A 23,228-nucleotide genomic window follows, 5' to 3' on the forward strand; every position below is an offset into this window, starting at 1 on the left:
TTTTTTTTTTTTTTTTTTTTTTTTTTTTTTTTTTTTTTTTTTTTTTTTTTAATATATCCTTGGAATAACTGTTTATGGTCTCTCTCTTCCAGCTCTTCTGACTGCCCATACATAAGCATGAAATATGGCTTGGGACAGCAGTACTTGTGCTTCCATAACTTTCTTCTTGCAGCTACTGTAGTTATACTTAGCCTTCTCTCAGACTAACAGGATCAAAATATCCATACATCAGTAGCTCACCAAGAGAGAAGGAATGAACCTAGAGCGGTGTCCTTAGAAGGACCTTGGCTGTTAAGTAGCACGTTGCCACTCCAAGCAAAGAGCTCACAAGGTCAAGGGAGAACTACATGGTGACCATCAACAAAAACAGCTTTTCAAATATGTGAGTAACTGAATAACTCCTGAAGCCAGTGAACCAAGTCACAAGGTATAGGGGAAATTGGTCCCTTCCATTAAAACCTGTTGTCTACTAGATTAGGATGTAATGACCGAGCACAGAAATGAGACTGTCTTTATCGATACCCAAGACTCATGAAATGGTGAAATAAACTGTGGCTCAGGATGGAGATACAGTTTTTGTAACAGGAACATGAAGCATGTAAGTGCAGAGCCCTCCTTCTGTCTCGTGTTTTGATTGCAGCAACAATGGGAATGTACAGTGGGAAAGAGAGGGACAGAAGTAGCTAAGGAGTGTAAGGCTGCTGCAGCCTTTCAGTAGTGATGTGTGCCTTCTGAATACCTCAAACATACAACAATCCTTTGAAATCCAGCACTCTAGTTGAGTGGCAACTACATTTCTATGAATATGGTCCACTTGTATCAATTGCAAGTGAATAAACAATTGAGCCAGATCCTTCAAACATGTTTTCAGTCCCTGTAGTATATCAATAAAATTCCAGGTATGTAAGAATAGGGAAAACATGCTCTGCAGTAATGGACATTGCCACAGTCTGTTGGTAATGCAAATAAACAATCCTCTGATAGCCAGAGATGCGGTAATTCTACTGGCCTTGAAAATATCTTTCGGAAGAAAAAAAAACCCAAACAAAACCCCCAGACTAAATGTGTTTCTGTCTTTAGTGCCTACATAAAGGCATCTAGGCACTTAGAGATTCAGTGGAATTTTTCACATTAGCAGCTGGCTCTGAATCAAATCAATGAGATTTAAGCAGTTCCATCCTTCAAAGTAAAGGTCCCTGTCTTGGGTTTTTTAAGCAATTAAATACATTTATGGGCACGATCTTTCATATTTTTAATATTATTTCGTGCAGAGGAATGTGGACACTGACATTTCTAGTCCATGAGATGTTCCAATGCTTCCATAAAAAATTCAGAAAAAAAAAATCTATATTTTTATATGTCCCACAGCATGAATTTTTAGAGTAACTTCTATACATAACTATCAAAATATCTTAGTTTTCTACTGCTAAATTCAAGTTCTTTGGAGTTTAACTTTATATTAAAGTTTTAACATATGTAATGGAGTAAAACCCAAGTACTTTAAAAACCAATTTTAAAAAGAATATGAAGCATAACTAAACAATGTATTTCTGCACTGTTACAACTGTATTTTTCAATGCAAATTTACCCTGTTTATGGAAGTATAGCTAAATGTACAGGTAAGTCATATTTATTTCTGATAAAAAACTGCCTTAAAGGTACTTGCTGAAGTACAGACGGAGAAAAACAATAGTTTGAGACAGCTTGCTCTTTTTCTATCATTCTGCTGTAAGAGTTAAAATCAATGGAAAGGATAGCAAGCATCAATAGGAAAGGCTGGAAAATTTAGTCAGTGTGTTTGTTTCTTCGCTTCAGTAAAAAAACAAAGACTCATTATTTTTTTCAATCTTTTTACTTTTGCTTTTTTAAGGACTTTGACAAATTGACTCTTCACACCCGTACTGGAAATTGTCAGCAGCCCACAGCAAGGATAGCATAGCTGTCCATGTTATTACCTGTTTTATGCAGTGTGCTTCAAGAATATTGAACAATATGTAAAATTTTTACATTTTCTAAATCTGATGGGGATTATTTGAACCTCCTAGGAAAACTGTGCATAAAAAGGCAATGTTTTGCTCCAAGCAACGTGAACCAAGAAAGAACATACAAATATAAATACAGCCTGAGACCAATAAAGCTGTAGCTGCAAATCCACCATGGCAGCAAATGGTTTCCCTTTAATAATGAAATACCACACTGCCAAAAACAAATATATAACTCAAACTATCCCAACCCTACAAAATAACGGTGTTTTAAAACAGAGAGTCCTTTCATTCTCTAGTGTGCTCTTTTCTTTTGCAACTAGGAGAGCTAAATTCTTACTTGAAAAAAATGTGAAAACTCAGACTGCCACACAGTCACTTGTTCAGGGGCTTGAAGTGAAACTCCAGATATTCCAACACTGCCAGCAATACCATAGCTGGCAGCAGTACCTATGACCAAATTTGTCTTTATAAAACAAAGTACATGTTGGCACTGCAGCTAAGTTTCTTAGTTTGAGGAAAGAAAGGAAAACATTTATTCAGTAAGGGAAAACTTATTTGCCAGTAGGGAGGAAAAGAGAAGATTTCTGTTCAGTTAACACATAGAGGAATAATCTTTTGCTGCAAAGACCTCTGCAAGTTTAAATGATTTCTTTGTAAAGCAAAAAAAACCTGTTTTCATTGACAAGAGTTCTGAAAATCTCTTCTGTAGCTCAGATAATCCAAGTCAGAAGCTACAACTACAACTCAGCTTTAGCCAGAGCTTTTCTTTTAGTGAGTTATTTGAGCTGTTCCTCTGCTATTCCTATTATTTCTTACTGTGCATGCTGCTGCTGCTATCCAAGTTTGATCCAGCCAAAGTTAGTTTCCTTTGAAGCTGATGTTAGTATCTCCGAGGGATGTACTTCTTCTAAAGCTTCAGGGAGGCAGTAAACTGCCTTTGGACTCTCTGTCCCTTTCTCTTTCTCTCCCTCTCAACCCCTTGCACGAGGTTGGGGAGCCTTTTCCACACTTGTACCTACAATATGGGTAGCTGCTGCAGGGCTGCAACACTCTGTGCCCTTTCTGCCTTCAGTGAGTTGCAGGTAACCACCACAGTCACCATCTTCAGCAGCAGCAACAGCAGGCTGAGGACTCCTTGGGATGCTGCTACTCAGATAAGCAGCACTGAACCAAGTCAGTACTCTCTTAGGCATTCAGATAGTTTGTCTGGGTCTCAGAACCCAAAGTAGAGATCCTGTCCTCATGCCTTCATGAGTTGTCAGAGCTTTCACTTCAGTCAAGATAATATTCCTTCTTCAGAATTAACATTTCAGGTTGTGGTTTGGCAATGAAAAGTTACCCTCTTATCGCGTCAGGAACCTGGGATGAATTCAGTCTCTGTGTTCAAATTTGTCTTTTTTTTATTGAAGGCTTTCTGCTACAGTAGTTATTGCTTTTCTAGCCCATTCTAGCTTCAGGTCCTATGGCAGCACAAAATTAGCCTAAAAACAGAGCACTGGCAATAACTCCCTGCCATATGCTCCAATCAACTTGACAAAGGTGTCACTGCGTGGCCCACCACTTTCTCAGTGAAGTTTGTATTACCATGTGTTCTTTTTCAATAATGGTGAAAATACAGTCTTCCTAAGGAGAACTTACATGTTTGCATCTCTCATGGATGCAAATACATAAGCTTGTCCAAATGAAGTGCCAGCAATTCGTTGTCTACCATCAGATTTCTGTTGAGCACCAGCCTCTATCACCTGCAATAGGCAAAGGATGTGTCGTAGTCTTAAGATATAGCAACGTGATTTCTTTAAACAAAAGTTGTGTGGGTCAATTTTCCCAATTAACAAGGGAGAGGACAAGAGAAAGTGGTCTCAAGTTGCTCCAGGGGAGGTTCAGGTTAGATATGAGGAAAAATTTCCTCACAGAGCGTTGTCAAGCACTGGAATGGACTTCCCAAGGAAGTGGTTGATTCTCCATCCCAGGAGGTATTTAGATGTGTAGATGTGGCATTTAGGGACACGGTTTAGTGATGGACTTGGCAGTGTTAAGTTAGTGGTTGGACTTAGTGACCTTCTTAAAGGTATTTTCCAACCTAAACAATTATGATTCCACAATGATGCTGAGCTGCTACCATTTTCCTCATCCCACAAATAAAACTGCACTGTGGTTGGAAGCACTGTGGCTTAGCTCATGGGAGTTCCTGCATGTGAAGCCATTCCAAAACTTCCCCGTATAGTGAGAAACAGTCATTAGGGAAAAAAAAAAAAATCTGTATTACTGAAATAAGTAGAGTTGACTATTTAATGACTCAGGCTGTTTGTCAATTTTTCCACCAGTTTTTCCTGTGAGATGACAAAGAGGGAGAAGAGCAAACATACTGCACTGCACTCTCATTGTGGTTGAAGTTTTGTGATTAAATGCCATTAGCTGCCTTGAATTGTTAAGGCACGGAGCACAAGAGCAGTACAAGAACATGCTTTGATAGCCTTTATCTCTAGAACTCTGCTCAGATTTCCTCCACAGAAATTGGAGAAAGGCTGTGAGAAGGAGGGATACCAAAGTTTCCCAGGTCAGTGGGTCCTGAGCAGGAGAGAACAATTCTGTGGTGGCTGATTAGACAGCTCAGGTAAGAGGCTTGCTTTGGGGACTGTATTCCCATCCCATGGCCCAACAAGTACCTATATATACAGAAGAATAAAAAAACCTTTCCATAGTTTCAACTTTTCACATTTTTTAAAAAATAAAGAAATAAAGAGGACCCATTTCCACTTAAAGGAAAAACCCACACCCCAGCTCTAACTCTGAGAAGCCCAGAGCCTCTCCCTGCTGGGGCACCTTGCTGGAGTCATTTCCTTGCCCAGTTCTGGTGGCCCCTTGCATCCTGTTGGTGTCAGGATGGCAGCTCTCTCAGGGAGGCATTCTCTCTCTACCTTTAGCAGCTATGATTTTCACCAAGGCTACTTTACGCAACCCAAAACCAAGCCAGATGAGGGTTCTTGTTGCTTGTTTTGGTACTCTGTTCCTCTCTGTGTTATCCCTTGTTACCTGGGCTCCCTCACTTCTCATAAATGTCCTCTTTAAAAGTTTAACAAACTACAGTGAGAAGGCTGGTGATGTATAGCATATTCGAAGGAAAGATTTGCCTCTGTTCAGAAACCTTCCTGACCTCGTGACCGAAGAAGAACAAAATAACGTATTAACAAAAACACAGTTCACTGCCAAAGAAAAGGAGTTCCTGTAAGAACTGAAACAATAAATCTCCTCTGCACTGAACTCCCAGAGGGAGTATGTTGTGTTTCCTCCTGTTCTTTATCAAAGTCCCCAAAATAAGCAGGAATGGGCAGTGACTAGGCACAGTCTCTACACACCTTTTTCCATGGAGTAATTAAGGCCTGCCCCGGAGTGAGAGAGCACTCCCTGCCCAGCTGTGTAAGGGAGAGCTGACAGCATTACCACCACTACCACCATTACCACTAAGCATGAAGCTCCTGGGGATTGCCGCCTTCTTCTTAGCTGTACTCTGTGTTTGCACTGTGGGAGGTAAGTTCTTTGGCTTTCTTGGACAGACATCTGTGGGGTGTTTTGTGAGCAAAAGCTTAGCTGTCAGTAGCTGGATGCTTTTTTTTTATTTTTTTTTTCCCCCACTGCAGTGATTGAAAGACTGTGAGTTGGAGGAAAAGAAGGCACTAACTGGTAGTTGAGTTGTATGTGTTCTATCAAAAAACTTTCCTGCCGTTGTATTTTTGTGACAGCTTTCTTTTTAGGTATCATGAAGCTCCTAAATCTAAGAGAAGCTAAAAGCAGAGATATATTTACAAAAGTTTTCAGTTGTGTTTTTCTTCTAAGAAATAAAGCATCTTTTGTAGAGGGGGAGGGGGGGGTGGAATTGGAATGTCTGAAAGATTTTGCAAATACTGCTCTTGCAAATCAGATCTATCTTGATGGATTTCCCTGGCACTATGCCAGCAATAAGTTTGGCCAAGAGTATCTCTCAGTGATTATTTTAGTTTTGCCCCCAAAGATATAGGGGCTTACAACATTTATCAAGTGTCAAATAGCAAGGGATGGAAGCCTAGGGGTGGTGTTAGTTACTAGGTGCAGTAATCTTTAAACATGATTCTCAAATGTACAGATTTAATCAAATTTTTTGATGTTCACGTGATTGCTAATCTGATGTTTTCATTATTCTTTCCCTTGAAAGATCATGCTTTTAAAGTGAAATATATTGGTAGCCCTGAAAAGATGAAAGAAACTGCAACAAAGGCCAGAATCTATCATCGCCTTTGTCAAAAGATACATTTGAAGTAAAATCTGCCTTTTGTCTGTACTTTTCCTTTGCTGGTCCTCTGGGCCAAAGCTTCCACAAATGCCTACAGATTGTCTGCAAGGGATCTATGAATCAGAACTTTAAAAACTGATAATAAGTAGACATCTATCTATTAGATAGGTATCTAATAGGAAATAGATAACAGATTAACTGATCTATACAAAGTTAATCAACTTTTGCTCAGATTATGTGTTAAAATCTAGTCTTTTGTCATGTATCTTATGCTGTTTCTTGGGCTCATTGCTGTAAGGAAAGCAAATCAATAAAAGAGATTAAAAATAAGCTTGTGCCACAGAAAGAACTGCTTTTAAAACTATGTTAAGTAAGTACAAGCCCTGAAAGTCTGTGTTGAAGTACTATTTATTCTCTGTCTGCTACTCCTAGTAAAAATAGCCTTCCTGTCATTGTTGAAGCTTTAATTTCACAATTTCTGAAAAGCAAAGTGGAGTTGCATCAAAAAGAGCATATTTAACACAACAGTCCATAAAGCTTACCAGAATGCAGCATGCAAAGGTGGGAGGAATTCTGTCAATTTTATACAATCCTTTCTTTAAAAAGGATTTTCCCTCCTCTGCATGATATGAATGTGGCAGAACTGATGACAGTGAATAAGCAAATTTTATATATTATCCATTTGTTCTGAACAATTTTGTTTCTGTAAAGTATTCTTTAAATGCTTTATTGCAAGGTAGATATGGTAGCAAAATTCTGTTGGTAAATTCACAATGGAAAATTAAGAATATTTGTGGAGAAACTGGGAGTATGTCTCTATCTACCTTGTGAAAGTAAAGGTGCATAATCTGGTCAATCTTCCTTCAGGCTACCCCATGCATCAACCTGTTAAGACAGAAGTGGTTTTATTGTCTGTAGTATGAGGCTGGACCAAGTCTTTTGATTTCCTCTTTTTGTGATTCCCGAAGTGTCCTGGGCTGTAATGGCAGGATCTTATAATCTGAAGAGGGGAACTGATGGTAAGGATGCTAACACCAATCTCCCTTGTGCTCAGTCTCCCTTTTTTGAACACTGGAGACAGTAGCAAGACTTTTCTCCAGTTGCTTAGAAACACCTTTAGTGTCTTAAAATTATGCTCAGTAAAATTTAAAGAAGTTCAAATCAAACCCTGGTGTTTTAATATTCACTCCTCCAGATTTTGGGGTATTTTGCCTTCAAAGCTTACAAAGACAAGTATTCCGTGGGCTTGCAACCTTCTCATGTAATACACACAAGTTGCCTGTCTTTGTGTCTTTTGTGTATCATACACAAGTGGACAAGGATGTTTCCACTGTGGTTAGTAAACATTGCTCCAAATCTCCTGCGGGGCTTCCAAATTTCATGCATTGTCTTCAGCCTGTGTGCTGGCAGAGCCTTTCTTTGCAATTTTCTAATTTGTCTTAGGACTTCACATCCTCAAAAGCCCCTAATGCTTTGGTGAGATTGTGTCATCACATTACTAGGGGCTCAGTTATGTTCAAATGTGGAAGTTGGTAGCCTCCTGATGACTTATCCCTCCTCTCACGGCTTTTCTCAACCCTTTGCAAGTTAGATGACATGCTTAAAACAGACATTCCTTCATGCTCATCTCAAGGTGTTCAGTCCTCCTGGCATATTGCTCTTTATTCTTATCTGTTCCAAAACAACTCAAATAGAAATGCTTTCTGCATTGATTCATAGCATTTCCAGCTTTAAACAGACAGCACTGGAATCTGTCAAAAAATACATTGTCAAATTATAGTAATCAAACATAAATGCTTGAGTCTGCATTAAGATGTAATTACTCTTGAAGTGTGGAAAGGTGAAGTTTGTTCTTCTAAAAGATGAGGGCAAAGGACTTGGCACATTCTTACAATGTAAGTGCTTAGAGGTAACATCTTCCTATGCCTTGGTCTTGCAATATAGCATGACTGTGGCAACACAGCACAGCAGATGCCCTCCACAAAGTGCTTGTAGCATGTCACAGCATCCTTCTCACTCAGGCACCCAGGCTGGTTTCTTGCAGAACTGATAGCAGAAAAGGGTGGGTTGTGCTCCCCTTAAGATCAGTCTGGATGCCTTCAGGTTATGTACTCAAATGTAGGAGCTGGAATGGACTGTCTCGTGTTGAAGACGTGCAGTGGGTGGGTTTATTAGTGTCTGATTACTGACCCCTGTTGACAGCTAGCAGTAACTTTATCCAAGTGCTCTGTCAAAATTGATGGCACTACAAAAAAACAAGGATGCTTTTCCTTTTTTTAAAGGTATGAGCAAGTCTTGGCATTGAGGGCCTGGTCCAAATACCCCTGGAAGTAATTTGGACCTATTCCATTACACTGTTGATCCGCTCTCAGTTATATGTTTTCCAGTCCCCTTCCCCATTAAGGGGATGCTGTGGAGCATTCCAACCCTACAATGCAGCTGATTAATCCTGACTCCCAGGCTGACAGCTTGAGAAAAGTTCCACTAAACCAGGGCTCCTGTAGTGCAGCTGCCTGAACTCTGCTCTTGCTGGTGTAAACTAGAGGAGATGGATAGTCTTTTCCTTTTCCATCTTCTGTGCTCACAAGCCTTCAAGTCTTTTAAAAATTCATTTTAAAAATTAAATACTAGCTAAACTATTTTGAGCAGTTGTAGGTTCTGAGCATAGTCTTCCCCCAGTCTGGGTTATTATTCATGTCGGTTCTCTGGAAGACCAGCAAGGCACAGACTGTCAGAGTTGGATCATAGTCTCATCTCTGAAAATCTGAGATATGTGAATAGGCTTTGCATAAGGCTTTCTTACACCTTTAATTTGCTTGAGCATAAACTTTGAATGTCTTGAGATTTTTTCTGTTGAGAAAAAAAAAAGGGGTTGGCGTTTTCACTGTTCCTAGCATTTTGCAAAACTAACTTTGTCGAAGATCAAATTATACTGCTGGAGAATATCATAACATTTAATAGAATATTGAATTTTTATCCCTGTACACATTTCTTTTGTTCTTTTTTGTTTCCCCTGCTCCCACATTCCTTTCATTCATTAGATCTTTTGCATATGGGGGCAATTTTTGCTTAATGGATTTTAGAGGTATATTTATTACTGACCAGAAGAAAATTGCATGTTCTAGCCCCAAACCTGAAGACAAGTTTAATGCATTTACTGAGGATAGAAGCAGATGGCTTGATACCTGCTTGATTGTGATTTACAGCCAAAATAAATTGAAACCGAATATGAAGGGAAAGTTGCCGGCAGCATTCAGCTCCAAATCTGAGAATGCATAATGCCATACCCAACAGATGGTTGTCTCCTCTGAAAATTTACCAGGATGTTTTCTTTTTTATTTAGCTCTGTCTTTTTATCTGTATTTAAATCTAGAGATCTTATTAGTATTTATTCCATTACAATTTAGGAAAAAAGAAAGATTGTCTGAGGCTTGGTTTTGTTTGGTTTTGTGGGGTGTTTTTTCTAAATAGGAAAAGTTCCTTGAATTTGGCTCAAATGGTTTATACACCTGAGTCCTATGTAAAAAACCTGAAAAAGTACAAGTTAAAAGTAATCTCCAAGAAACTCTTAACCTAGGGAAGGGAATACTTTGAACTGGTACTATTTGATAGTCAGACCAACTTAAAAGTCTAAAGACAGTAAAACTGCATGGAAAGCTATCCTTATTACTTGTGGCCCTCATGAAGTGGAGATAGAGGGGGTGGTTTTTGTTTGTATTTTTTACCACAACAACTCAAGAAAGACCCTTTAATGTTTTGGGGTTTTTTTTTCCAAAAAAACAGAAAGACAATGTTGGATTTGTGCGTAGTAGCTATTATTTCCAAACGAGTCAAGAATTACAGACTTGGCTCCCTTGGAAGACAAACATCTACTTTTGTGTTCAGCTAGCCCTCTAAAAATAGGTTTCCCAGATGTAAATGGAAGGGACAAACCCCTGACTTGCACCGTGTCCTGCTGTGGAAGTCACCGTCACTGTTCCAGCAGCTGAGATACTGGCAGTGATACACTGGCATTCCTCTTGTGAAAACTGGCCCTTGGATGCCATAACAGCAGCATGCTGTACCAGCCAGACCTACCTGCACTAAGAGAAGTGGTTTGACACAATTTAATATGATGCTGTCTCTACACTGTGCCTTCTGAGCCTACCTCCCCACGTGAGAAAACTGTGCTGATTATCACTCGGTGATAATTATTTTGGAATAAAATCAGCAATTGTGATCTGCTGGGGTATTGCAGAAAGAGGGTAGGAAGCCCTCTGCTGCCATCCTCACACATCCTAGAGGCTGGTCTGGAGGGGTCCAAATTAATTCAGAAAGATTTTTTTTTCTCAGCAGTCAGGGAAGACAACATCTCCTTTCAAACCAGACTCACTGGCTAATGCTCCAAAGGTTATCTTTCAAACTAGTAACAGGGCAAGGATTTTCTGACTGCTTTTGTGTGGAAAGTGGATGCTTGCCTGACTTTGGTACAGGTGCAGATTCTGTCCTATTTGTCAATATAGAATTTTTAAAACAAGTTTTAATCTTTTTTTTTTTTTTTTTAATGGCACTAACATGCTCCTGAGTGTGTGTTAGCTACATATTGTAGACAGCAATACACCTCATGTTTCCGAAACCACAGAGTAAGTGGTGCATAGTTTTACATCATATTTATCTGCTGGAAGCTTTCTGCCTTGCCTTATCACTCTAAAGAAATGATGGGTTTTACTGGGATGGGAGCACTATACCAGCCTTGCTGTCTGAAGATTTCTACAAGATAAGTAATTGTTCTAAAAAGCACATTCAGTTTGTCTTAATGGTGTGATTTCTCAGTGTGGTACTTGGTTTGAGGAGCATCAGTGTAATCAAAACTTCAGGGTTATATTATTTAAATCCATGATTATATTAATGAGATGTTTATGTTTCCTGCAGATTTCTTCTTTCATAACCTTTAGCAGGAGATTAATGTCATTTTGGGACTTGACAGATTTGGCTGTTGAGGCAACTACTGATATGAATGGCAAAAGCTTTGGTCTGAGGAAAACTGTGCCAGGAGGTTTACAAACCTCCCCAGCCAATGATTTTTTTTCTTTTTTCTCTGTAAAATACTTATTTGTCAAGATGTGTTTTCGTTGCACATTAATTACTTGAAGTGATCAGAACCCCATATATTGCTTTGGGGTTTATTATTTTCCCTACTTTTTCTCATGCTCAACATTAAGCCTAGGTTTTTATCTGAAATACAGTGTTGATAACCTTCTAAATGTTAGTGCATGGGATGTTATCTATTCCTGTGTGAGGACAGTCTGAAATCATCTTTCCAGACAGATGAATTACTCCTCCTCATCTCAGCATGGGTTATATATCACAGAAATATAGATGGTGTAAATATCAGTGTTTGCAAACTCATTCAAAGGTTGTGGAAGCAAAAATATCACCAAATATTGTCAGGTGAAATGACAAAAATAGGTGAGGATTACTCTCAAGAAATGTGAAATTCAAATATTCCCCCCCAAATTCCCAATCTCTTGTCCAATAGAGAAAGGCAACTTTGGACATGATACATGGCTGATGCTTCCAAGGCCATTCAAAGTCTCCAAAAGCCAACATTTGGGCTTTTTATTTTCCCAGGAATTACAGACTCTCTGAAACTCCTGTAATGTTGTCAAACCTCATTTGCCCTTGACTCCTAGAGATGGTCATAAAGGCAGAAATATGTGGCAAGATGAAACATTTGGGGCCAGTGTGCAATTTCATTGTAGTTGCTCATTCCTGCGCAGGACTGTTAAACTCTCTTTTTGAAAACTACTGAATCCTTTGAATTATGGAGCTTTTTGGACATCCTATGGAATCTTACTCTGTTTTGACACAAAACACATAGTTCTTAGAAATTGTAGCTGCACCAAAATCTGGCTGATCAGAAGAACTCTTTCAGCAGAGAACTTTTGGTTCTCTTTAGGAAAGTTTCTTCTTATAAGAGTAGTGCATTAATATATTTGCTGTGATTCAGAAGACAGCAAATGTATTTAACAAACCATTGGATTTGCAGCAACTCACTAGTTTCCAGCATGTAACAAAAGGAAGAACTTACTAGAGATCTATGCCAAATAACGCAATGCCCAGGATATGCTAACAACAGAAAGGGAAGAACACAGCACACATATCAGAGGAAAAAACCCTCCCAGTGCAGGACTGGTTTTTGGTTCTCTGCACATTTTATCCTGTCTAGTTCAAATGGTTTCAGACAATTCCATTATTTTTCCCTTTTGCATGTCATGTCCCTGTGCTAATGGAGTCATGGGGCTGGTATGTCTTAATGCTCTTGAATTTAGGTGAACTAGTGCACAATTCATCTTATTGGCTTAGACACACTTTCTTGCACTGCACTGTCTGCTTCCTCCCTAATTGCTTTCACCTTCCATTTCCAAGAGCTGGCAGAAAATGCTGTTTTCCAGATGCAAAATGGGAAATGGGAATTGATCATTTCTAGGAGAAGAGGTTGAAGAAGAGTAGAAGAGTTTGTGTAGGAATGGAACAGCTTATTCACAAAAGTTGTAATTTTCATGGGGAATAAAATTACTCTAAATGCCAATAGAAGTATACGGGATGTCTATAACTGCTCGCCCACAGGAGATTAATAGCTCCCAGCTCACCATGACTTCCCAGTGCATTGACTGGGGCCCGGGATTTTGACAAGCCCAAGCATCCCGAATGTGGGCCACTCTCTGCTCCACTAGGAAGCTGGTTATTAGCATGGGAGCTGGCATGGCTACTGCAGCAGTTCCCACTGCTCTTTGATAGGTCCTCAGTGCTGATGGTCTGTTTTAAATGCTTTCCTAGCAACAACTTTGGTTTTTTTAAAAGGAATAAAGCGTGTGGGAAAAGAGTTTCAGTTTTGCGTCTGATCTTAGCAGTTGTGAATTGGTAGAAATTCAAAATAACAGGAGTTCCAATCAGCTGGGCAAGATGCTCACAGACAAGGAGGTCTTCATCAGCTACGTGTGCCAATTAGAGGGACTAGATATTTTCAAAGTATACCCTTCATCCTTGCATATAAAGTAACTCCAGTGAGACTGTACTCCACTCAGAGCTTGCAAAGCCCATTTGGGTCCTTCCCTTTGGGATAGTCTGTACCATTTAACCTTTGCTCTAGGCAGTGTGGAAAAGAGGAGAGTCTCAGTAGACTGTTGAGCATGGAATTACATTAATTATAGAAGCAATTTACAGTGTTTCCACAGAGTTTTCTGACCGGAACTGGTTTTTGATGCTCCAGAGGCTTTCAGAACTTTGTCAGGAACAGAGTGGCATGGGCGGGTGTGGCTCAAACGGGTGTCTAGGCTGATCCCGGATGTTCTAAAAATAAATACATCATAGCAGACACTGCAGTGACCCTTTCCTGAATTGTACAATTAGTCATGTTGCTGGGGATGCATTTGGATCACAAACATAAAGCAGAAGAACTGGGACTTTACTAATTGCTGCAGCACATTGCAAAGGAGAGCTACTGATTGACCTGGACTCAGCTTCCTCTCTGGCTGTTTTATATCTGCCCTACCCAAACACACTCTTTCCTGGGAAACAAAAATAGGCTTCCAAATAGCATGGTAAGGAAAAAGCATTGTAAGCATTACCCAGAGAAGGACATAGTTTTCTTTCCACCTTCTGGGTGGAGGTGACTTACACCAACACTCTCATTCCTTCCTGTTTCAACGGAAGGGGTTCTCCTTTATTTCTTTTTCTTGTTCTACTCAGCAATGCACAATATTTAAAAAGCTTTCTGTATAACATTGCACCCATTAAAGACGTTTTCCAAATTTATTTAGCATGACTAACACAAGGAGGGGGTGGCAGTTCGTTTTTCATACTATAAAATAGCCCTTATAAACTCCTACCTTTTATCTTACACATGGGCAAACAAATATATCAGCATCAAAAGGTGACAATCTGGTGTCTTAAATAGCTTTAAAGGGTTTAATTAAAACCTATTAAATAGGTTTAACAGGTTTAAATAAAGAGAAGTGCAGAGCTTGGAGCCTTCATTCAAGGCAAGCTGGAGTGCTGATGAGCATGCTGAGCACATTTATTGTTTTATGGAGTGCAAGCAGTGTTCTCATCCCTCTGTAGTACACAGTAATAAAGATATCCACCAGGCTTCACGTAGGAGCAGAAGGCGCAATGAGAAAGCTTGTGATTAAAAGCTTTTGATGGGGAGTTTGCATTTCTTCTGAGGCAATAAAAAACCCCATCAAGCTGGCTAGTGAAGTGTCCAGATTTCTATGTCCACACATGCAGAGAGGCAAAGCATGCAGTGCTTGGGTTGTTTCAAATACTCAGTAACATGGGGGCACTCATCCAACCTTTCCCATTAATGTTTTGATGAGAGAGCCCTCAACAACCCATGTTAGCTGGGGTTGGTCCTTGGCAGCTGCTTTGTCAGTATTTCTCTCTGCAGTGGGTCCCAATGAGGGAGCTGTTTGCTGGGTGCTTTGAGAAGGCTTTTTGGAAACAGAGCCATTTGCCTGAGGAATCAGTAATTCCCACCAGCTCCCTGCTAATGCCTGGTGTTGTGTCATGCCACACACTTGATGGAGCACTGGGGCAGTGCTGGCACCAAAGCTGCATTCCCTGCCCTCTCCCTGTTCTCTGCTGGAGAAATTGTGGCAGCTACCTGCTTTTTTCTTCCCCCCCTCAGCTCTTGCTGCTGGCTGCCTCCAGCCCACCCACTTTGTTTCCTCTGCAGAACTCAAGTCCCACATTGCCCCAATCACTGCTGCCCGTTCCCATGCCATGCAGGAGGAGCCTGTCCCTCCTTTTCCAGCTATGGGGCTTTGCATTTATGCTCTCACTTCCCTAATGCCTATCTCTGTCATCTGTTTTCAGGTGCTTTTGCCTTCTGCGGGGAGAAGGTTGTGCCTTTCTGACCCAGGAACTTCTCCTTACTGCCTTTGTGTCTTCCCCGTACTCCTGCCTATAAGTTTTTCCCACTCTTTTATAGCAGATTGTCTCTGTCGTGTGACACCAATCTGCAAACGAGGACCAGCAGCTACAGGGAAGAAGTATAAAGTTGAACTTAAATGTAAGACCTCCATATGTAGGATTTGTGTAGTGTGTTTTTGGTTTGCTGCTGAAGAGAGACATGACTGAAAGGAAGGTAACAGCTTGGCAAACGGGAGGTGGTTTCCCACCTCCCTAGGCAGCGGGAACTACAGGCTTACAGCTGGTTGGCATAGGCAGCAAAGAATGCGGCCTTTCTCCCTGCCTTATCGTTTTGTGCCTGTAGTATCTGACTGCATCTCACAGGGGTTCACCTTAAACGCGATCGGTGTAACTTTGCCCTTCCAGTTGCCACTGCAAGATATTCAATCCTGAGGTGGAAAATGGCTTACGTCAAGGGAGGCTGCGTTAAGAGCATTTGCAGCAGTGCAAAACCATTGTGAGGCCAGGCTGGAAAAACACTTTGCAATTCTGACTTTTGGTGATAGTGAAGTGGCAGTGATCCAGCAGGGGACTGTTACTAGGGACACAGCTTTCCTTTCACTGAGTGCTGTCACAGCATGAATAGCTGTGTGCAGGCCCTATTACAAACACATCTGAATGTATGTGTGAGGCATGCCATGCTTTTTGTATTGCCTTAGCATACTAAAGGAACATGAAGACATAAAGGTTGCATTTTTCTCTGAGTTTGCTTCAAATTCATGAAGTTTGCAAGTGGCTCTGTTTAATTTATCATCCTCTATGACACAGTTACCAGCTTCAGCCATGCACGGGATTACATCAGAACCTTGATTCCCATTTAAAATCTAGTTGATATGACAATAGAGGAAAGATTTAAAGTGAGAGTCCTCAAGGATGAAATACTAGAAACAGTATTGCTTCCAGAAAATTAATTCTTTCAGAAAAAAATATCTGCTAGTCTGGAAGTTTGTTTGTTTTTTGTTTTATTTCCGGAGTGTTTCCTTTATAGATTTTGTATTTGTGATCTTAGAGGTTTTGGATAGGAAGAAAGGAATTGATGGTTTCAACCAATACTGTTAAAATTGCACTTAAACCTCTTCTAACAGTACATGTTGAATGACAGGTTTTGTGACTGGAAGCATCTGTGCTTCCTGTGAGATTATTTTTGCACTGCCTGCTGGTTTTCTAAATAATTCGCATAGTATTGGTTTACCATTTTTGGTTTGTCAACCAGTGACTAACCTGTCACCATGGGGAGGCTGGTCCAGATGACCCACTGTGGTCCCTTCCAACCTTTCCCATTCTATGATTCTGTGAGCAATCCCTATGCTGCACTTACAGCCATGTATCTTAAGTGTGATGATGTATCCAGGAGAGTAGTGAACCCCCAAGCCAACACACTATTTATGGTGGCACAACACTGCAGTGTGGATGCCACAGATGTGCAGGAAATCTGGTAGATCCTTGGAGAACTGTCCAACACCATGTTGTTACAAACCAGCAATAACCATTGGTGGCAGCTACTTTAAACCATCTTTATATGTGTCTTGGCAGCATATTAAATCCTTGAAGCTGTAGGCTGGAAGTGCAACCTGGGCCTCCACAAAACATTACTCAAGAGGAAAGGCCAAGGGCACCTAAATGCTAAACCTCACCAGGGAGAAGACCCATGTAGAAGGGCTAGTTCCACATCAGGATTTAAACCTTAAGTTTGACCCCTAAATTAATGTATCCAGGTGCACTTGAGTTCTATTTGAATGACCTGTGTAGGATTTGAGCAGTGCCTAAGATTTGGGTTTTCTGTCGACACAGGGGAACAGTGTTCAGTGACTGGCAGATGGGAGATCATCTAGGCAAATTTTTTTTTTTCCTTTGGAGAATGTAGTAACCTTTACACAAAAATGCATTACAAAAGAAGAAAGAAATTTATCCCAAGGTTTCGGGTAAAAGGTCATGCCCTGGGAAAGAAAGACGAATGAGTACTGAAAACAGAAATAACAGAAGTGTAAGAACTACACTGGGCCTGGGGGAAGATCAGATAGGAGAATGAAGAGATGAAGCAGCAATAAGTGAAAATGAAAGAGCAAACCTAGTAGACAACAGAGCTCCAAGGTAAGAGGAAACAGGTTGTGCACATTGTCAGGCAGCAGCTGTTTCTTGGGAACTCTGGGAACTCTGGGAACTCTGAGAGCATTAGTACCAGATTTTCTTACAAGTGCAGCTATAACTTCTTCCAGAAAGGGTAAAATATTCAATGAACTTTATGTACAGTCTCGATGTACAGTCTTTACACAGGTACTACTGGAGCAGCTGTTACAGGAGGCTCTATCATGGTCATGGGGGCTGACAGAATTATCATTTGCTGGAAAGAGATCATTATTTATTTCTGATGGCATGGTAAGATAGAAAGCAAAACCACAACTTTGACCCCTCCATGACTTGTATGTCTTTGCAAAGGCCCAGGGTCACACAACCAACCATAATATAACATCCCGAAAGGGAGTAGGTTTAAATTAGATATAAGGAAGAAAATCTTTACTGTTAGGCTGGTGAGGCACTGGAACAGTTGCCCAGAGAAGATGTGGATGCCCCGTCCCTGGAGATGTTCAAGGCCAGGCTGGATGGAGCTCTGAGCAAACTGTTGTAGTGGAAGATGTCTATGCAGACAGCAGGGAAGTTGGAACTGGGTGGTCTTTAAGGTCCCTTCCAACACAAACCATTCTATGACTCTATGGTAATATACAGTAAACAGACATGACATAACAACACCAATTATAAATTCTGTTTTATAGCCTTGAAGGAGTGAATTAACATGTACAGGTTTCTTCAGGACACCCCTTTGGTGATTGCTCCTCGCTGCAACCTATTGGGCAGTGGTCTGATTTTGAGTGGGAATATATTACATCCTCATCAGGAAAATGGTTAAAATACCAGTTTTTGGCCATTACACCAACAGCTTGACACAGGCACCAGAAAACCTACAGGGTTTACAGTTCAAATTTTCCTTGCCCATTGCCTCTCATTTCATAATTTTATTCTTTTGTCTTTGCTGCAGCCCCTCACCTGCTGACTGCTGCTGTTTTGCCTTCCATTAATCCTTCTGTCTCTAAACTAGACATCCTTCCTGAGCAGTTATTTTTCTCGAGGCTCCTGATGATTTTTATGCTTCTCCAATAGCTCCCCACATCCAGGAATCCCCACCCTTCTCAACACCCTTCTAAAGCTGGACCAAGTACTTCATCTGAATGGAGGGATTTTAATTATATGGTTTTGTCTACGTAGTGCAAGGTCAAGTACAAATGCCGAACAGGACATTTCACTTGCTATTTCTGTAATGATAGTGAATTTTCCATAAAAATAATTTCTTTTCAAAATCAGATATTGATGCCAAACGAGACAGCAGTTAAATTCAGTAATTCATGTAATGAATGTAATCAATATCTACTTTGAACAATCTATTAATCTTTAAAAATGTTTTTGCTTTGGCATTCAGTGTTGTGTTATATCTATTTCATGTGATGTTTTAAACTTTGTGGTTTGTGCCCTGTAGTGTCCTGTAAGATATAAACAGAACTGCTGATGTAATATCATGCAGTCATTTCTTCTTTTTTTTTTTTTTCTGTCTTGATTGTAGCAGTAACAGGCACCTAATTAACACAAGGTCAGAACCCGCTTATCTTCCTATTCCCTTTCTTATTCCCAGTGTAAAGGCAAAAATAATGAGAGAGAGAGAGGTAAGGAATTATGAGAACTCCAAGCTCAGACCTTGGAGGCTGAAGCCTGCATCAAAAGCTGCAGTTTGAGGACAACTGTGGCTGTAGGTCAGCGCTGTCTAAATTCAAAGACTGCTTCTGAATTTAAAAGAAGTTAGTAAGTTCAGTGTCTCAGTTTGTCCATTTAGAAATCTTAAGACCAGATACAAATGATTGTACTGTTGCTTTCATTTTAGAACAAATATACCATTTAAATACAATCCAGAAAAGACAATAAAGAGAAATTCTGTGAACCTGGGGGGGAACCAATAACAAAAAACAACAAAACCACAACAGTTACTCTCTTTTCAGTTTTGTCTTCTGTCCATGTGTCAGATATTCTTTGATCTCTTCTTAGTTCCTTCTCGTTTTTCCCTGCCACCCTGACTGTCTTACTGTCTCTAGACCTTTCTGCCCTTCCCCTCTCATCTTCCTGTCCTTTTGTCTTTCTCTCAGTTCTGATTTCTTCCTGCCTTGGTATCTGCTCTAAGACGTGTTTTTTTTTCTTTGTCAGTCTTAGCACTACCACCATCATCCTTTTATTCAGCCCAGTGTGGTATGTGAGCACCTTTTAGCTCCTTGCATGTTCTCCAGACATCACAGGTCACATATGCTCTTTCAGCTGGGTTTATTGCCAGAGAGCACAGCAAATGGCAGCAGTTTCTGTGTGGGAGAAATTGCTGCATAGATTTTGGCTGCTCCCACATCTTGTATCAAAGGGATCATTGCATCTAAATTTACTAAAAACATGCAATTGTAGCTTTACTTAGTTGTCCATCACCTGAGGCTGCAGGCAAGCTGCCATGAGCAGAAAAATGAAGCTTTCTGTCTCCCTCTTTGTCTAACAACAGTCTCTAATGGGTGAAAATTCTTTTCTCAGTCATTTTTGATCTCTCGCTTTTATCCCCCATAGGATTCTCCTTAGTCACAACTTAACATTGCAAATAAGAGCATAATAAGCCATCAGTTCTATCATTTCTTTTAATCAACCAGTTCCCCCCCCCCCGCAATCCTGTCTTTTGCATGTTGCTTTCAACTTCTCTTTAAAGTATATTTAATTATTCACCTTTTTAAGAAAACAATTAATTCAGAAAACTCTACTTTATTATACTGTTAATTGAATTTACCTTAGTTTATCTCTAACCTGTGATAAAATCAGCAAATAGTGACTCATAACAAACCTGTGCCTCAAATTCCTTTTTTTTTTTTAGTTTTGAGGAAAGCTTGGCCTATCAACATGGTTATTAAATGGAACATCTTTAAAGGATGAATAATCTAAGTATTTTAGTGGGCTTCCCAGAAAGTCAGGCTGAGTTAGGGGAAGAGTTTTGAGAAAAATGAGTTCAGGAATGAGCTAATTGGCCAGCTAGCACGTTTAGCTGGTGCTACAGACACGGTAGCTACTGAGAGATGTTAAAACAAAACCATATGAAATGTAGGCACTGTTGAAAAAACATTCTGTTCTAGTGCTGTGGCCTTGTGGTGTGGGGGATTAGAGGAGCTCTGTCAGCAGCACATAATGAGAATGAAGAGATGGAAAAATGCTCGCTGCTTAGGGAAACAAGATTGCCTTTAGGTCTCTTCAGATAAAATTTGTTTTCCAAGTATTTCAAGTGTGGGTTATAAAGCATTATTCTGACTGGGGAACTAAATGGCAGGAAGATCTATATTTTAAATGGAGTGTGCACGAGACTGTGCGTAGTCAGTGTATCCATGTGTTCTGGGGAGTAGAGCTGGGACAGCAGCAGGCCCATAGGAGACTCATTTAATTTTCTGTAGGATATGCCCACAACAAGCTGGCCCAGTATGTGCTGTGATGAGGCATTATGAAGGCAGCAGCATCCCTAGAAAAGATACTCAGGGAATTGGGGCTCCCTGGGAAGGGACTGAGACCACTTAGAAACACGCAGGTGCCAAGAGGGCTGATAATACACTGCTGGAAGAGGCACTGTAAGGGCCCATCTGATTAGACCTTAATATATTCCTGCAAAGCCCCTGAGATTGTATTATGTTGGGGTTTTTTTTCAGGTTAGATCTGTGACTCTGGCAGGCCTCGGGTGGTGCTCGTGAAATGTTAATCGGAGCGCAGCACACTGAGCAAAGGGAACAAAACTGACTGTTCTGCCCTGTAGCCAAAAAAAGAGAGAATGCCAGCAGATATTACCATGAATGGAGTCACACAAGAATAGTGACATGCTGTCCTGACTCAGTTTTGCAATGTCTGTATTACAGGATGCTAATGCAGCATGACAGGATATCACGCTTCAAACGTGAAAGCACTAGGGGATTAGCCTATGCCATTTTCCTCTCCCATTCAGCTACAGAGTTGATCTAGGCCTCCCCAAATGTACCCACACTTGTCTCACAGCAGTGTAAAATGGTTGAGAAATGCCACTGTTTCTGAGTCAATGTAGTTTTTTTCTACCCCCTTCATCACCCCCTAACTTCTTGTACCAGAAAAATATGGACAAACCAGCAATAAGACTGAAAATCTTGTTTGAAGCCAACAACCTTTCAGTACAGTCAGAAAATACAGAAATTACTTCGCTTTTTGTTTGTTGGGGTTTCTTTTTTGGGTAGTTTGTTTGTTTTGTAATATTGAATACCCACCTACTAACTTGACCTAGAATTTTTAAGACTGGCGTAATTTACTGCAGTGAAATCCCTATAGCTGCAGTCACTGCCTTCAGGGCAGTGGGGAAAGCCAGTCATTACTCAGCCTGGTACTTCTCAAGCCGTGTTTTATGAATTCTCCTTTTCCTCTCACATATAGGGACCAAGGTGATGTCGAAAACACTTCCTGAACTGCTTATACTAGCCAGGGAGCTAGTACAGTTTTATTATTTCAAGGCAGGAGAATGGATGCTTGCTCCTGTGGACAGTTATTTTAGTTAATCCTCCACCCTGAAGACTCAGAGCAGATGTGGTTGTACTCAAGGAGAGGAGGAGATAGTGAAAAACCTTTAATAGCTCCATTTTTCCCCTCAAACTAGTCTTGGAGACACCTGTTGGAAAATAATGTGCAGTCCAAGGTGGGAGGAAGTAGAAGATGCTCCACATTGTAGAAGTGAGGGCAAAATGAAGAAATTTAGGATATAGATTGAAAAGATTTTTGGCAGAGTAATATGATATGGTTGCTTCTGCTGAGAGGCTTCTGAACTCGATTTTTTTCCAGGAAGGTTCTTGCTGCTCTCTGCTAATATGACTATGTAGTGCTAAATAGAACTGGAAGGCGACAGAAGTAATATGATTCTTTCTGTACCTATTTCAGAAGATGGCCTTACAACCCCTACTGTCAGTGCAACTGTTCCTACATCAGGATCAAAATCCGGTAAGAGTTCCAGTTCCCTGTTATCTGGTGTTCTGAAGCCCCTGTTGTCTTTTAGCTTTCAACTTTTCCGATTTCAGGGAGAAATCAGGTGAATTATTTCATGTAGGGTGGTTATGAAACTCTGCTGCAAAGAAAGGATTGAACTATCTTAGTACGGAGACAGTTGGTTTGAGCAGGTTTCATTTTTTGTTTTGGGTGAAAAAGGTGAAATTCTGTGAGTTTCTGTATGCTCAAGAGTAGTTCAAGTGAGATTGGATATTAACAAGTTACCGAAGACTGACAGTTCAAGAAATTGTCAGATTGAGAATAATTTGGGAAACAGCATCAATTAAGATATTTGGCAGCAGGAAGTAGCTGATTTGATGGGTGTAGAATGACGAAAGAGGAAGATGGACTTTGATAGAAAAGAAATAACCAATAAATGCCAACGTTGGGCCTCAGCTGATAGAAGTGATTACGTGTGCATGAACCTGTCACCTGCAGAAATGCTGCTGATAACTTCTTGAAACTATTGATGTCAAGATTCACGTTTCAAAAGCTCCCTTTTCTCTCTCCTTTTTCGTGATTAAGTAGATCAAACTTCAAGTCCTAAAACTATGCAGACCTAACAGAGAAAATACCTGCTTCAGATGGTTAAAGTCTGGGATTCTGGTTTACATCTTTAACTGACGCATTCAGTTCTCTTCATTATGCAGCTTTGTTATGGAAAGTTATGAAAAATCAATATTGGCCATGTTTCATTCATGTGAGCTAAATATCAACTCCTTTGCTAGTCTGAATATTGAAGACTGTTGCTTTTAATGAGTGATGCATGTGAGAGAAGAAAACATGAATGTGGTATTCTAATTTTTGGTAGCTAGAGACACTAATGAGTCTACTGTGGAGCTGAAAGCACTGAGGTTATGAAGGATACACTTTATATGCAAGTAATGCAGGTGAATAAGATACAACCAGGTGAA

The 23,228-nt window shown here is 40.3% G+C and overlaps 1 protein-coding gene across 3 annotated transcripts in view; it reads left to right on the top strand.

Moving 5' to 3' along the window:
• The first annotated feature begins 5,326 nt into the window (after positions 1–5,326).
• Positions 5,327–23,228, top strand: part of EMCN (endomucin) — a 61,099-nt gene continuing 43,197 nt past the window's right edge. For all 3 annotated transcript variants that reach the window (XM_027894452.1, XM_027894449.1, XM_027894451.1), the window contains exons 1-2: positions 5,327–5,513; positions 22,210–22,269. In XM_027894452.1, the coding sequence (XP_027750253.1) occupies positions 5,453–5,513; positions 22,210–22,269 (121 nt within the window). In that variant the 5' untranslated portion in view covers positions 5,327–5,452. The remainder of the gene's footprint in view (positions 5,514–22,209; positions 22,270–23,228) is intronic.

The sequence above is a fragment of the Empidonax traillii genome, unplaced genomic scaffold (genome assembly GCF_003031625.1).
Source record: "Empidonax traillii isolate 1590-97213 ecotype Southwest subspecies unplaced genomic scaffold, ASM303162v1 scaffold427:size767076, whole genome shotgun sequence".
NCBI lineage: Eukaryota > Metazoa > Chordata > Aves > Passeriformes > Tyrannidae > Empidonax > Empidonax traillii.